Source organism: Erpetoichthys calabaricus, chromosome 14 (genome assembly GCF_900747795.2).
Source record: "Erpetoichthys calabaricus chromosome 14, fErpCal1.3, whole genome shotgun sequence".
Lineage (NCBI taxonomy): Eukaryota > Metazoa > Chordata > Cladistia > Polypteriformes > Polypteridae > Erpetoichthys > Erpetoichthys calabaricus.
In genome coordinates this window covers 46,992,646-47,009,166 of record NC_041407.2, presented here as the reverse complement: position 1 = coordinate 47,009,166, position 16,521 = coordinate 46,992,646, and the positions used below count along the sequence as shown (strand labels likewise).

Below are 16,521 nucleotides of genomic sequence, written 5' to 3'. Positions count from 1 at the left end.
GAATTTAATTCCTCTGTCCTCTTCTTTCTCTCTCTCTCTCTCTTTCTCACCCTGACCTTAGAATACACCAGTAACAATGCAGGTTGGTGAAGGTCAGCAAGTGCAAATTGTACAGGCTACACAAAGTCAGACTCCACAGGCTCAAGCAACTTCTGGGCAAACCATGCAAGTCATGCAACAGATCATCACCAATACTGGGGAAATTCAACAAATACCGGTAAGTTGCTAAAGATGCAGCATCCAGCTTTGCAAATACAGTAGCTCCATATACCTTGAAAGACTTAACTGTCTTTTTTATATTGTTCCAGATTGAGTCTTTTTTCTGTATCTTGTGTACTTCACCAGATAATCAAACATGATTTTAAGCCTGTTTTTGTATTTTCTTCTAAATGTGTGTCTTGTTTACCAATTTAATTATTTTGAATGCAATTGAATGTTTATTATAGATATGCACCAGATTTTCTCTAAAAGCTAACATTGCTACAGTAAAAGGGGAACCCTTTTCCTTCTTTTACTTTATGGCAGAGAATAAAGTGCTTCTGATGTGTTGTGGTTGGATGTTAATGGAAAGTTTAAGATTGTGGTATACCAAATTAATTACAAACTGCTGCCTTTCATAGTGACAACAGTTAAACATGTAATCCTGAACAAAGTAACTTGCATCTAAGATGTAATACGATGGTTGTCTGGGTTCCGCGCGGAATTTTATCGTTTGTTGAGTGTCAGCCTGTCGAAACCTGTTCTGCTGTGTAGAGGGATTATTCAAGTGGTTGCATGTTTTTGTTCAGATGTTTTGCTCCCTCTCTTCCTTCAGAATGAACACGAGAAGCAAACGAACTGAGAGTGCGCAGCCGGCGCTAGCGGCGAAGCTCCCGACTCCGTGCGTGCGTGACTTTCGAGTGATGATTTTTTACTACTTTTCTGATGGTTTAATCCGCTCAGTGAAACGCACCATGTTTGCCATCTTTTTCAACATTGATGGCATTGTCGCATCAATTCCGCTGATGGAGAGGAAAACTGTGACCTCTGAGTGGTACACCACTCAGTGCGTGCCTGACGTTTTTTCTGCGATGGCTAGAGGCCGGTCCAAGAACTTGCAAAGGCACGTTTTGCATCATGATAATGCGCCAGCCCACACGGCTAATGCGACGAAGCATTTCATTGAAGACAGTGGTGTCAACGTTTTGAACCCGCCACCCTACTCGCCTGATCTTGCACCATGTGACTTTTGGCTCTTCCTGAAGGTGACAGAACCCCTGCGAGGCCGCAACTTCGAAACTCAAGAGGAACTGATTGCAGCTGTCAAAGAATAGCTGGACAAGATCCCAAAGACAGCCTTTCGCAAGTGTTTTTGCGGCGTGGGTCAGAAGAGCCGAAAAGTGCATTGATGTTGGCGGTGAATACTTGGAAAAAGTTTAAAAAGGATCAAAGTACATGAGAAAAATAGAAAAAAAATCCTTGGCTACTTATTTCGAGTGATTCCGCGTGGAACCCAGACAAACCTCGTAAGTGGTATGTTTAGATTAGACAGCATATTGGTAAAATCAGTGGTTCCCAACCATACTCTTCAGGATCCTCTATGGCTGTAGATTTTTGTTCCAAAAGTTTCCCAACCAGTCAGTCATTTTCTTTCTAACTTATCTCCATAGCATATCTTAGTAACACTGGGAATATGGTAGGATGCAGTCCTAAACAGGGATCCTTAAACATGATCCATCTAAAATTTTAAGTATCAGTTACTATTTATAGCTTTTGCTTTTTTTTTGTTCATTTTCCATTATTAAATCAATTGGTTAGTTACCACAAAATGTACTGCACGATATTTTCTTTATTGGTACTTTTTTGCTGTCCTTAACCACATTGTAATTAATAAAACTGCCTATTTTAATCAATTTGTTATGCTTTTGTTTTTATTTCTACAGGTACAGCTAAATACAGGTCAGCTCCAGTACATTCGCCTTGCTCAGCCAGTTTCTGGGGCTCAGGTGGTTCAAGGGCAAATTCAGGCTCTGGCTGCCAACACACAACAGGTAATTAACTTTGCATTCATGTATGCATAGTGTATCATAATTAAATTGTAAATTGCTGTCTTTCAGTGTAGGAATGAAATAAATTTTGTTTGTGAAACTAATGTTCCTTCTCCTCAGGACAATCGCTTATTTTCTAGATTAAATTATGTAATATTCAAAGTACCTCTGAGTAGATTACTTTATGGTCTGTTGTTCTAACTGCACTGAAAACATACCCCTGTTGTTGTATGATGCTGCTTATTAACTACAGCTTTTCTATCCATCTATTTCAGATGGATGAGCAACACTTACACATACTGTACATGTCTGACCAGAGTGATATTATAGTTGCGTGATACTAAACCTTCTATAGCTATTCTATATGTCCACAAATCCAAGTACAGTGGAACCTCGGGTCACGAATGTCTCGGAATACGTACAAATCGGGTTACGACCAAAAAATTTGGCAAACTTTTGCATCTGTTCACGACCACACACTCGGGCGACGAACAATCCAGTCTCCCTTCCGGTTCGTACGCGCCGATGATTTCCGCACGTGGTCAGTCTTTCCCTGTGCATTCGCTGTGAACTCTTTGTGCTCTATTTCGTTTCCCTTCCAGTTCGTACGCGTCGGTTATTTACGCACGTGTTCAGTCTCTCCCTGTACAGTACATTGTTCTTGGTCAGACGTGTATCACGCAGAGGGACTTTGCCTCAAAACTGTAATCTCCTCTCCACCCAGTTTTTCCTCACTTCCTTCATGCCAGAACTCAGCTCATGCAAGGTTAGTTTTTGTGTAAATTACGGTTTTGTTCAAATGTTCATTTTTTTTTCCCTGTGTATAAAACTTATTTTAAAAAGTGTTTACAGCGATCAGTTTGTAAGGCTATTAGCGTGAACTCCTGCAATGTTACTTTCTTGGTTGTTTATGTTTGGTTTTTAAATAAAGTTCGGATTTGTTCAAATGTTTTTTTTTTTTTTTTTTCCTGTGCTTAAAACTCGTTAAAAAAAAAAAAAAAAAAAAGTGTTTACAGCGATTGGGTTCCTAAGGCTATCGTGAACTCTTGCAATGTTAGTTTTCTCTGTTCAAGGTTTTCTCAGTGTTATTCAATGTTTTTACATTTAGTTTACTATTACACTGTGCATTCTATGGTATAATTTACTATTTTGTGCTTAAAAATCTTTAAAAAAATATATATTTACATTCAGCTGGTACGGTCCGGAACGGATTAATTGTATTTACATACAATCCTGTGGGGGGAAAATTGCTTCGGGTCATGACCAAATCGGGTTGCGACCAGAGTTTTGGAACGAATTACGGTCGTGACCCGAAATTCCACTGTAGTATTTATACCAAATACTCATTTCTAATTATGCCTGTAATTAAACCAGCACTAAAAGTAACTTTAAATTAGTACTGGGCAGCGATTAAAATTTTTAATCACGATTAATCACATGATTTAGACAAAATTCAATAATGAACTCGAAAGTAGTGTATAGTATGTATTTGGTTTGCAACACTTTAAACAAATAAGGTGCTTTTTAACAGTAGTATTCCTTTTACATAGTAGCAGTTAAAATATTTCTTGTAAATCTCAACGTAAACAATAATTTAATCAAATCAAATATAAAACCAAAGCTATTTGACACTGCCAGGGCATTAATATTTTATCTAGTTTGTTATAGAAAAACAAGTGTTAACTTCAGAGTCAACATTTCTAAATCTGTTTTCTTTTTTATCTGAACACATAACAGCAGAAACATTTACTTTTTATCTGGAAGCAGCATAAACAGTCTATGTTCAGTAGCAACTCTTTGAGGGCTAATATTTTTTCTAAAAAACTCAATCAACATAAAACGTCTGTTGCTGCCTGTTGTACCTGCTGTCGGTGCCAGTTTACAGTTTGCGGCTGTGTGGTGGGCAGCTCGATGGCCAGCAGGAATTCACGGTGGGCTGGCTGTCTTTGTGAGACAGGTGCGCGGGGGTGGCAGTTGCAGTGAGACGCCATATGGTTTGTACCTCCTGTCGTCGTAAGTGTCTGTCTTCCCAGATGAACGTTGCCATAGGTGCATCAGCTTCATGAACGTATTCAGCACCATGATCAGCTGGCGACAGATAAGCTGATGCCAGTATCTCCAGATCACTTGCATCAAACTCGGGAGTCCGATGAATCATTGTTCGATTCAGCGATAGTACGAAAAAAGTCATCCATGGATTATTTTGCTTTGAGCATTCACTTTGGTATCTCTCCACATGCCATTTTAGAAGCTGTTTGCTCTTCGCTACTCATGCATGCGCAGGGAATCAAGGTCAAATCAACAAAGCGAACTTTCCTTCTAGCAAAAGCGTAACAAGAAGATCACTGATCTCAATAAATCGCTAGCAAGACTGAGGCTTTCAAAATAATAATAACAACAAAAACCGCATGAATGCACAATAAAATAATTGTTGACATTAATTAATGTGTTAACAGCACGTAAATTTGTTCTGCCCTACTTTAAATACTTCATTATTTAGTTGTGGATTTTTATCCACTTTAGGTAAGTAAAATGGAAAAATCATGGTTTCTCTATTGTTTATTAAAAACATCTGCTTTGAAAACTGACCTAAAGAATCTTATTACCTATACAGTGAACCGAAGCAATATCCCCCATAGGATTGTATGTAAATACAATTAATCCGTTCCAGACGGTACGAACTCTATGTAAATATATTTTTTTAAAGATTTTTAAGCACAAATATAGTTAATTACACCATAGAATGCACATCGTAATAGTAATCTAAATGTAAAAACATTGAATAACACTGAGAAAACCTTGAACAGCAGAGAAAACTAACATTGCAAGAGTTCACGCTATAGCCTTATAACCCGATCGCTGTATAAACACTTTTTTTTAATGAGTTTTAAGCACAGGGGAAAAAAAAAAGGAACATTTGAACAAATCCGAGCTTTATTTAAAAACCAACCACAAGCAACCAAGAAAGTAACATTGCAGCAGTTCACGCTATAGCCTTACAACCCAATCGCAGGGGGAAAAAATGAACATTTGAAAAATCCGTAACTTAATAAACAACCAAGAAAAGTAACATTGCAACAATTCACACTACGAACCGAAAAATGAACATTTAAAAAATCCGTGATACAAAAACTAACCATAAACCACCAAGAAAACTAACCTTGCATGAGTCGAGTTCTGGCATGAAGTGAGGAGGAACCTGGTGGAGAGGAGGTTACAGTGCTTAGAAGCCATGGTTAACTGCAAAAGCACACGAAATACTGTAGAGCACAAAGAGTTCACAGGTAAAGCAGGCACGTCTGACTGAGAACAATGAACAGGGAGAGGCTAAACACGTGCTTAAATACAGTAATTGGCATGTACGATCCGGAAGGGAAATGAAATAGAGCACAAAAATTTCACAGCGAAAGCAAGCACGCACGTCTGACTGAGAACAATGCAACACGTGCGGAAATCATTGCGAGCACAAACCGAAAGGGAAACTTGGCTTGTTCGTATACCGAGTGTGTGGTCGTGAACTGAGGCAAAAGTTTGGTGAACTTTTTGGTCGTAAACCAATTTGTATGTGTACCGAGACGTTCGTGAACCGAGGTTCCACTGTATTGTTTATACATAATTTTGCTCATTGTAGCTATGTTTGTTCAAGGTTTTCAAAATACTGCTGCTTCAGCTCTTACAGTTCTTCATTTTAAAAGTTTTAGTAAACTTTAAAGCAAAAATAGTTCACTCAAAAATAGAAAGAAAGGAAACTTCTTATTTAAGATGTTTCTGTTCATTGCTTACATATCTTGTTACACTTCTTTCAATTCCTGTCTTAGGCATATAGGACATTTGTCAAAACGTGATTAGAAAATTGTATGCCATTATTCTGTTTGAAAGAAAATCTAACAGTTCATGCTGCTAGAAGAGAGGCTATATTCCTGAATAGCTAATTAACATTCTGTTATTACAAATGTATTTGGGAATCATCTATTACATGTTATCTTATAGGGGTATAAGATTATACCCTTATCTGTGAAACTATGAGAAAGTTATTACGGTACCAGATATTTGAAAGGGCAACCTATCTTTTAGTGTGTTCTGTTGCACCATGCCAGTGGCTTGAAAGACATAAGCCCCTCTGTGGTCTTTCAATATTTTTTAACCCCTTTCACCAGCAGATGGCACATGGGAGCCCAGTAACATGAGTAAGTTTAAGCAAGATTCCAGGAGAGTTCTATATGGGCTAGTTGTCACTTTGACCTCTCCCTGTGCTTTCTGTGTGTTCTGTTGTGGTGTTTATAATGATTTAGAAATACATGTTTTACCACCTGCACAGCATGGTGGAGGTGGAGTTGGACCAGAGTGCAGCCATGCAATGGGTGACACCTCAGCACAACACTGGAGCATTGTGAAGTTTTTTTATGGTGGTTGGAGTGCCACCCTGCCACCAGCCCCCAAGTTTTCTCTGCAAGTTGGGCAATGTAAATTCTTTGTGTATATATTTAAATTATATTATACTATTTGTTCATAGTATAAAATGAAGTAAATAAGTTCCATTGTGTATTAAAAATTCCCACACATTGCAGGTTATTGATATGTTGTGTTGTATTGTTCTTCAGGCTCCTGTCTTTCACTTTTCTTTCTTCCTGCTTCTCTCCATAACACTTTGGAACACCAAAAATTTCTGAATGAAAGAAAAGCTAGCTACAACCATAGAACACCAAGTTTTCAAAACTTTTAAATAAGTTCAGTTTGAATTTATACATCTGTTGTTATTAACAGTTTAAATTATAAATAAATGTTTAGGAACTTGTAATACTTGATTAAATTGTCACATTTTATTGTTTCTAGTGGATTACATTTTTATTGTACACTGTTGTGTTTGCTCCTCGATATAAGTCAGTTTATGCTGAAAAAGTCAATGGTGCTTTTTATATCTCAGATTACCGTTTATTTTTTTAGAGTGGCACATGACAAAAAAAGTTGCTGTTACCATTCCACTCATGCTATGTTCACTTGCTATGGGGCAGACAGCAAATACAGGAATAGTTTCCCACTTATGTATTTCATGAGATCACATATAAAACTAATGGCACATTAGCTCTGTGTGCAACTCTATTGCTCTACCCACAAACACCACAGATAGCCAAATACAGCTTGAATTAAGGTTAAAATGAATAATATTGTGAAATGCAGTGTTTATTCTTTGCATAGATTTCCATTTAAGATCTTAGCAAACATTTAATTTTTTTTTTTTAAATAACACTTTCTGGGAACAGAAAATTTTGTGTTCATTAGTAATAAGCAAAACAAAGTATACTGCTCAGAATGATTTAAAGGAACACTTTTTAATCAGAGTATAGCTTCAAGTCAGTTTAACTTCTGGGTTAATGATCTGGTCAGTTAAGTAGCAGAGGGGGTTGTTAATCAGTTTCAGCTGCTTTGGTGTTAATTTCATTAACAACAGGTGCACTAGAAGGGCAACAATAAGACAAATCCCCAAAACATGAACGGTTTAACTGGTGGAGGCCACTGACATTTTTCCCTCCTCATCTTTTCTGACAGTATATTTCACTAGTTTTGCATTTGGTAGTCCAACTTCTCCAGTATGGCACATCAATATGTGCCATTGCCAGAAGGTTTTGCTGTGTCTCTCAGCACAGTCTCACGGCATGGATTAGATTCCAGGAGACAGGCAGTTGCTCTAGGAGAGCTGGACAAGGCTGTAGAAGGTCCTTAACCCATCAGCATGACCGGTATCTGCTCCTTTGGGCAAGGAGGAACAGGATGAGCACTGCCAGAGCCCTACAAAATGACCTCCAGCAGGCTACTGGTGTGAATGTCTCTGACCAAACAATCAGAAACAGACTTCATGAGGGTGGCCTGAGGGCCCGACATCCCCTAGTGAGCTTTGTGCTCACTGCCCAGCACCGTGGAGCTCGATTGGCATTTGCCATAGAATACCAGAATTTGCAGGTCCACCACTGGCTCCCTATGCTTTTCATAGATGAGTACAGGTTCACCCTGAGCACATGTGACAGATGTGAAAGTTAGTCTGGAGAATCTGTGGAGAACGTTACGCTGCCTGTATCATCGTTTAGCATGACCAGTTTGGTGGTGGGTCAGTGATTGTCTGGGGGGGCATATCCATGGAGGGACACACAGACCTCAACAGGCTAGACAACGGCACCTTGACTGCCATTAAGTATCGGGATGAAATCCTTGGACCCTTTGTCAGACCCTGTACTGGTGCAGTGAGTCCTGGGTTCCTCCTGGTGCACGACAATGCCCGGCCTCATGTGGCGAGAGTATGCAGCCAGTTCCTGGAGGATGAAGGAATTAATACTATTGATTGGCCCCCATGTTCGCCTGACCTAAAACCTATAAAACACATCTGGGACGTTATGTTTTGCCCCATCCGATGCCACCAGATTACACCTCAGACTGTCCATGAGCTCAGTGATGCCCTGGTCCAGATCTGGGAGGAGGTCCCCAGGATACCATCCGTCATCTCATTAGGAGCATGCCCCAACATTGTCGGGCATGCATACAAGCACGTGGGGGCCATACACACTACTGAGTATGATTTTGAGTTGCTGCAATGAAATTTCGGCAAAATGGACTAGCCAGCCGCATCATTTTTTCACTTTGATTTTTGGGGTGTCTTTGAATTCAGCCCTCGTTTCCATCAGATGATGTGGCATCCTTTTGTTCCTAACACATCACACAGTCCATATCAGTATACATATCCAGTCTGATGTGTTTTCAAAGTGTTCCTTTAATTTTTTTCAGCAGTTTATTTGAATCACATGAGCACATAAAATAATAAATGAAGTAAAAACTATCATAAAAACTAAACATTAAGTAAAACACAAGTACATTAAAAAAAAGATTACGCAGACATTTCATGGAATATATACGTAACGTACAAGCAGCATGATGTGTGGGAGAAAGCGTGCATGGTCCATTCTGCTATGTTTTTATGGTGTACCAGGCCTGTTAAGAAGTAGTTTTAACAGGGGCACAGGCATCCAGCTACAAAAACCCTGACTTGCATAACACGCTAAATGGCTGAATTCCAGCTTGTACCAGGATCTGCCTGGGCTTAATCTGATAACAAAAGTGTAAGTCAGAGGTGACTTGACATCTCTCCAGATCCCCTTTGCACATGTCTTAGGCCAGAAGTTGTGAATTTACTCAAGTTAGGACAAAGTCCTGTAGTTCAAGGAATGATGACTACAATGGACAGAAAACCCCATCTTTTTGAAGATACTGATTTTTTAACTGTGGAAGTGACTTTAATCAGGAGAAGGTTCAGCCTTCCTTTAAAACCACTTGTACCCCATCTCTTGAGGTTAAAGAAGAATCTGTCTTTCACTGGGATATTCGTGGAACACTCTGGGAAGGGGAACTCTCCAAAATGACTTTCTAAAGTCTTCCCTCAAACTAAAAGTTATGAGCCTCTTGCTTGGAGAGTTGATTTTTGTCAAACTCTTATCTTTGTGAACCAGACGCTGAGACCCAGCCTGTCAAGGCAAAGCTTCTGTGGTAGTTGTCTGAAGGCTGAGAAGCAGCCATCACTTCAAGAAGGGAAATTTAGCATCCACACTATTGTGTCAGAAACAGTAATGCTTTTCTCAAAGATACAGATGACATAGTACAGCAATGGACCTAATAACAGAAAGTAAGCTTATGAAGCAGCAGCACAGCACTGACGAGGATTATGCATCAAAGAGAAATGGTGCACTCCATTGCATGGAGAAATTTCCACTTGAACCCATATTTATTTGTGCCAAGATAAAGCAGAATGCTATCAGTAAACAGCCAGCCTATATGTTTTATGTTTGTCTAATCTGTCTGTGTCCAGTCTTGTATGTCTATGTACTGTATGTATGTGTATATATAGGTAAGGTAAATAAGGCAGGAGCGTTGTTGAATTGTTGGATTAATCCTATTTATTATGGCATCTTCAGGGGTGCCCCGCTTATTAATTACTAATCATTAAAATTCCTACAGTGATGAACTGATTATGAAACTGCCCATAGTCTGTCTGTGTTCCAGTTGTTACATTTGGCTAAAAAAATATATATATATATATAAACGCAACTGCTTTGCAATGTTTTCCACACAACTTGAAATACAAAGTATTGTACAAAACCAGCATCACTTTCAACAGTGGGCTTTCATTTTGAAGATAGGAGGACAGATGGAATTTGGTACTTTTGGCTATGAATTACATACATGCCTTTTGGGATAAAAAAAATGTATAATTTTAGTTCAGCTATACCGATGTTGGCACATGTATTGAATCGCATACACGCAATGTTTTATGGAAGATATGTGCACAAGTAAAAAAAAAAAAAAAAAATAACTCCCACTGTTCATTATTTTTAAAATGTGTTTATGTGGACTTTTGCCAAAGATTCTTTCAGAGAGAGACAGAGGTTTTCATGAGTAAATCACAAAAAACACTGCACGCTATTTGAAATATACGGCTGTTGTATTATTAATAATAAAGGATAAATGTTGCGAAATTAATAATAATCTAGGCTATAAATTAGTTAAAAAGGGGCCCTTTGTAGTTTAAACACCTGTAGAATATTTGCATATGATGAATTAACTAATCAAATTCACTATGCAAGCTGTCACATCCTTTAAAGTCAGAAGGTGAGTTAGTACCAGCAGAGACAATGGCAAATATGCAGAGAATTGTGCAGCTTAGCCAGAGACGCAGTTTGATACAGTGTTGGTCTAAATGCTGTATTGCAGGTGGAAATTAACTCCTTGGACCATTTTAGTAATCAACAAATCATAGAAAAATATAGGCTGCCCGGGGTGAAATAATAACGCTGCTTGGTCTGGTTTAAGGATGAAATGGAAAGAGGACCACATAGGGATTTTGCCTTCTGTCCCACGGTAAGGCTCCTAACAGCTTTCCATACAGTGACCAGTCTACTGTTGCACCATGCACACAACTATTTAGTTTCCAGCTGTTTGAGAATGAAGCAGTCATGTAACTTTGCAATTTTTATTCAAGGTACCTGTACAAAACATAACCATACAAAGTTTCATACACACTATATATCACATTAGTTAACATTTCCTTCAAACTCTACGAGAGTCAGTATTCTGAAATTTCCAAAAAAAAAGGGTTTAAACGAAACCTGTGTTTGGATCTTGTTTCAGATCCCGGACTGAGATCCCTGATGCTGAACCACATTTCCTACCATAATCCGGAGTCTGTTGATATACCAGGAACAGGTTACAGATTGTAGCTTACATTCCCAGTACTTTATTATTGCTTACACAAGCTGGTCCTTGGCTTTGCAGTCTGCCTAATGTACTGCTTTATTGAGTGCCATATCAGCTCAGAGTGATTTAGATCTAGAAACCTGTACAAACAACTGGCTTTTCACACCTTTATACAGTGCCTCCTGTGCCCTTAGCTTGTTTAAGGATTTTCTGGGATATGGGGGAGTGGACACTGCACTGTTTCATAAGTGTAAGATATGAAAGCACTTTTAAATCTTATTTTCTTGAGAGAGTAACATGAATAGCTAAAGTTTCTCGTGCTTTAATTTTTGTTCCTTTGTGGAAATGCACTCTAAATAAAGGGGTTTTGAATATCCCATTTTGGTGCTTCTGTCCTTTCAAATGTCAGTGTAGCGCATTGCACATAACTATTAGATTACTTGCCCCGACTCTTCAATATGACATACAGATTTAAACATGCTCTGAACACACTCTGATCTCTTGCCAAAGCATAGGGAGGCCATGTAAACATGAACAAGCCCCTTTGCATGGCTTGGCAGTGAGATACATCCTCACTTGGATTGACCATTCATGTAAATGGGAGAACAAGTGGAGTGTGTGTCATGTGTGTATGCAATGTGTGCACTGGGTGACTCAAATCAGCATGAGAGAGAATGGATCGGCGTCAGGGAAGGGTACCGTGGAACAGGCAATAGAGCTGAAATGTAGCCAGTGAGATATGTGGAGTGTTCTGCAGCTGAAGTAGTATATTAGTTGGAACAATGACATATCAATCCTTCCTTCTGGTCTGCTTTTTAACAAACGTAACTGTTGTAAGGACCAATATTTTTTTTTTTTGGTTGTTTTCAACCCTCAAATCTTGTAGATTCTGTAATTTCATTTTTTTTGCATTATAGTCTACAGTAAATTGAAAATTTTCAAAATTGGTAATTCTCCAGCCCTGATCTTTCATTGCATTCGATGACTTGTACAGGTATGGAGTGCAAAAAATGTCATTTAAAAGAAGGCAATTTAAAAATAATTTTTTTGGTGCTATAGCCTGAGACTTTGGAAGTCATCTATCGTATCGTATATATAAATCAAGTCACAGATCATCAATAAGCAGTCTAAGTCAAGTCATTTTTTTCAATTATTGTCAACCAAGCCACAAGTCAGAAAAGTTAACACTAGAGTCCAACTTAAGTTAAGTCATGGAACTTGGTTAGAGGTGTACTGACTTTGAATTGGTTCTTTTTATAACTGATGGTTTTGGAAAACTTTTTTTTTTTTTTTTTAACCAATTTTTATTGCTGTATCTTTTTTTTTGTCTGTTACTGGCAAAAAGAGCAAAGGGGACAAACAATGGGAAATTTTAAACATGATACAGTATATACTATTAATTTTTGTTGTTTTCTTTTGGCAGTATACCTTTTAATGTTTTACTGTTTTGAAACAAACATATCAGCCATGGTGCTTAATTGCCCCAGTTATCAAGTGTGACTTGCCCTAATCCTCCTTGGTAGGAAAGAATAAGCCCTGCGCCTTGATTTAAGGGAGGCTTTCACTGTAGGGGTTCATTATAGAATTACACTTTGCTATGTAACTACAAGTGTGAATCCACTTAATTTGACTTCTAGCTCTCTACTCCACCTTGTGGATGAAAAAGAAACAACATTTCAAGCGAGGGGAAGACAGGCCGCCGCCATGGCACTCTGGAAGGCACTCACTAATAGTGCAAGGTGTCATGTTACCAGCACTTTTTTCTTTTCTTGGATATGGATTCAAAAAAAAGGATAGATTACTGGCAACTGTAGTAGAAGTAACCGGAGTGAAAGTAGGAATAGTAAGCTTGTCTTTACAGAGCCAAATGTTGCAATACCCAAACAGCTTATGACAGTGGTTATTCTTCTTTTTTTTTTTTTTTTTTTTTTGCTATTTTTATTAAAAGCTTGTATTGGGACTGGGTAACTGCAAATATAATTCTTAATTTTATGCAGTTTTTGGCTGTGTCAGTATTTCACATTTTTTATATAAATTCTTATCCTACTGTGGATTTAGATTTTTAAAGTAACACTGGTTTCTTTTGTACAGATTACACAGACAGAAGTGCAGCCAGGACAGCAGCAATTTAACCAGTTTACAGACGGACAAGTAAGTGCATCCTTATTTTGCTTTTTTAGTTAAGCTGTGAAATTTGTTTCATTTTAGATAAACTTGTTTACTTGTAACATGCTGCTACTTCATACCTCCAGAGTCAAATCCAGATAATGGAAGCTTGCCTGTATGGGGTCTGCACGTTTTTCTTCACACATCTTAACACATGCATATTAAATGACCTTTCCAAATTTGCCATTGTGAGTAAATATATGGGGATGAGTTCATAACTATGCCCTCTGATAGACTAGCAGCCTGTATGGAGTGGGTTCCTGAAGTAATGCACAGAATTAGGCAGTGACCAAAAAGTGTTGGAACTTTTTAAAGAAGCCTCCCTTTTAATTTAAGACAGCTTTACATACTATTGCTGCCATTTTGTCAGCCAGATCATGAAGTAAACACCTGGAATGCTTTTTCAACTCTCTTGAAGGAGTTCCCCATTTGCTTCTTTTTCTTCACTCGTTGGTCCACAGCCTGGTCATTGTCATGTTGAAAAACAAGTGACACAAGTAAGCACAAATCAGATGGGATGACATGTCTATGCAGAATGCTGTGGTAGCCATGCTGGTCTCGTGTATCTTACATTTTTAATAAATAAACTAGAAAAGCACCCCCACAATCACACCTCCTTCTCCATGGTTCAAGGATGAAGCTATGCCTGTAGACATCTTCCTTTCACTTTTTGTGGGTTCCACAGAGACAATGCAGCTGCAACCAAGAGTATCGAATTTGGACTCATCAAACCAAAGGACAGATTTCAACTGGGCCAATTCCCATCAGCCTGTGTTTCGCTGTCCAATAGAGGTCTCATCTTATTATTTACTCCTTCGGTAGCAGTTTCTTTGCAGCAGTTCTACCATTAAGGCCTAATTCAGCAGTCTCCTCTGAACAGTTGATGTTGTCTACTGCCTGAACTACTTGAAATATATCTGATATATAATCTGAGATGTGGCTGTTAGCACTTTTTAGGGCTTATGCTGTATCTCTAATAAACTTCACCTCTGTAGCAGCGGTCACTCTTACATGCCCTTTTCTATGACAGACCTCATTAGAGCTTGTTTCATCATAGCGTTTTGATGATTTTTGTGATTGTACCGAACATTTTTCAGATTAACTTACCATCATTTCTTAAAGTAATTATGGACTGTCATTTGTCTTTTCCAAAGTTGAGCAAATCCTGCTTTTTTCTGGAAACACAGCAAGAAATAATGTTTATATCCAATAGGTCTGTTACTGTTCATATGCTGCCTTGTCACAACATAACTTATTGGCCTAAAAGCATTAAAAAGATTCAAATTTTTAAAGAGTTACATTTACACCGCGTTCCAAATTATTATGCAAATTGTATTTAAGTGTCATAAAGATTAAATATTTTGTTTTCAATTAAACTGATGGATGGTATTGTGTCTCAGGGCTCTTTTGATCACTGAAATCAATCTTGGACACCTGTGATAATTAGTTTGTCAGGTGAGCCCAATTAAAGGAAAAACTGCTAAAGGAGGATGTTCCACATTATTAAGCAGACCACCATTTTCAAGCAATATGGAAAAGAAAAAGGATCTCTGTGCTGCCGAAATGCGTGAAATAGTTGAATGCCTTGGACAAGGTATGAAAACCTTAGATATTTCACGAAAACTTGAGCGTGATCATCATACTGTTAAAAGATTTGTGGCTGATTCAGAGCACACACGGGTTCGTGCAGATAAAGGCAAAATGAGGAAGGTTTCTGCTAAAGAAATACATCGGATTAGGAGAGCAGCTGCTAAAATACCATTACAAAGCGGCAAACAGGTATTTGAAGCTGCTGGTGCCTCAGGAGTCCCGCGAACATCAAGGAGCAGGATCCTCCAGAGGATTGCAGTTATGCATAAACCTTCTATTCGGCCACCCCTAACCAATGCTCACAAGCAGAGACGGCTGCAGTGGGCCCAGAACTACATGAAGACTAATTTTCAAACAGTCTTGTTTACAGATGAGTGCCGTGCAACCCTGGATGGTCCAGATGGATGGAGTGGTGGATGGTTGGTGGACGGCCACCATGTCCCAACAAGGCTGCGACGTCAGCAAGGAGGTGGCGGAGTCATGTTTTGGGCCGGAATCATGGGGAGAGAGCTGGTCGGCCCATTTAAGGTCCCTGAAGGTGTGAAAATTACCTCTGAAAAGTATGTGGAGTTTCTCAGTGACCGCTTTCTTCCATGGTTCAAAAATAACTGTGCTTTCCATAACAAAATCATCTTCATGCATGACAATGCACCATCTCATGCTGCAAGGAATACCTCTGCATCATTGGCTGCTATCGGCATAAAAGGAGAGAAACTCATGGTGTGGCCCCCATCCTCCCCTGACCTCAATCCTATTGAGAACCTTTTGAGCATCCTCGAGCAAAAGATATATGAGGGTGGGAGGCAGTTTACATCCAAACAGCAGCTCTGGGAGGCTATTCTGACATCCTGCAAAGAAATTCAAGCAGAAACTCTCCAAAAATTCACAAGTTCAATGGATGCAAGACTTGTGAAGCTGCTATCAAATAAGGGGTCCTGTGTTAATATGTAACTTGACCTGTTAAGATGTTTTTGATTGAAATAGCTGTTGATTTCAGTAAATATGACCTCCAAATGCTGCAAATTCAACAAATGACCATTTTCAGTTCTTTACAATCTATAAAATGTTTTGAAACTCTGTTGTGCGTAATAATTTGGAACAGTGCATTTTAAGTTTTTTTTTATTTTTGAAAAACATACTGTTATCATTAGGAGGTTTGTTCAGTAACATTCGAATTATACTCTAATGGTTGATGACTCAAAAATTATGCTGACTGCCACTTGACTCGGCTATTTAGGAAAATCAGAGAAAAATATCATTTGCATAATAATTTGGAATGCGGTGTAGTAGTTATGATGGCCTAATTAATGGTTATGGTTAAACATTTTCCAACTCTAAATTTCAATAAAGTTAAAAATTAAAAGTGTTTTGCATTACAATATATTGTTTATGTATTGCTGTCAACTTATGTTTGGAACAATTTTTATATTTAAGCTTAGGCCTTTTTATCCATGCATCTTTAATACCACAGAAAACACATTTGTTAAGGTGTGCCCAAACATTT

The 16,521-nt window shown here is 38.5% G+C and overlaps 1 protein-coding gene across 7 annotated transcripts in view; it reads left to right on the top strand.

Moving 5' to 3' along the window:
- nfyc (nuclear transcription factor Y, gamma) overlaps positions 1-16,521 on the top strand; it is a 129,346-nt gene that overhangs the window by 111,979 nt on the left and 846 nt on the right. For all 7 annotated transcript variants that reach the window (XM_028818353.2, XM_051936340.1, XM_028818350.2 and 4 more), the window contains exons 7-9: positions 62-217; positions 1,923-2,030; positions 13,353-13,412. In XM_028818353.2, the coding sequence (XP_028674186.1) occupies positions 62-217; positions 1,923-2,030; positions 13,353-13,412 (324 nt within the window). The remainder of the gene's footprint in view (positions 1-61; positions 218-1,922; positions 2,031-13,352; positions 13,413-16,521) is intronic.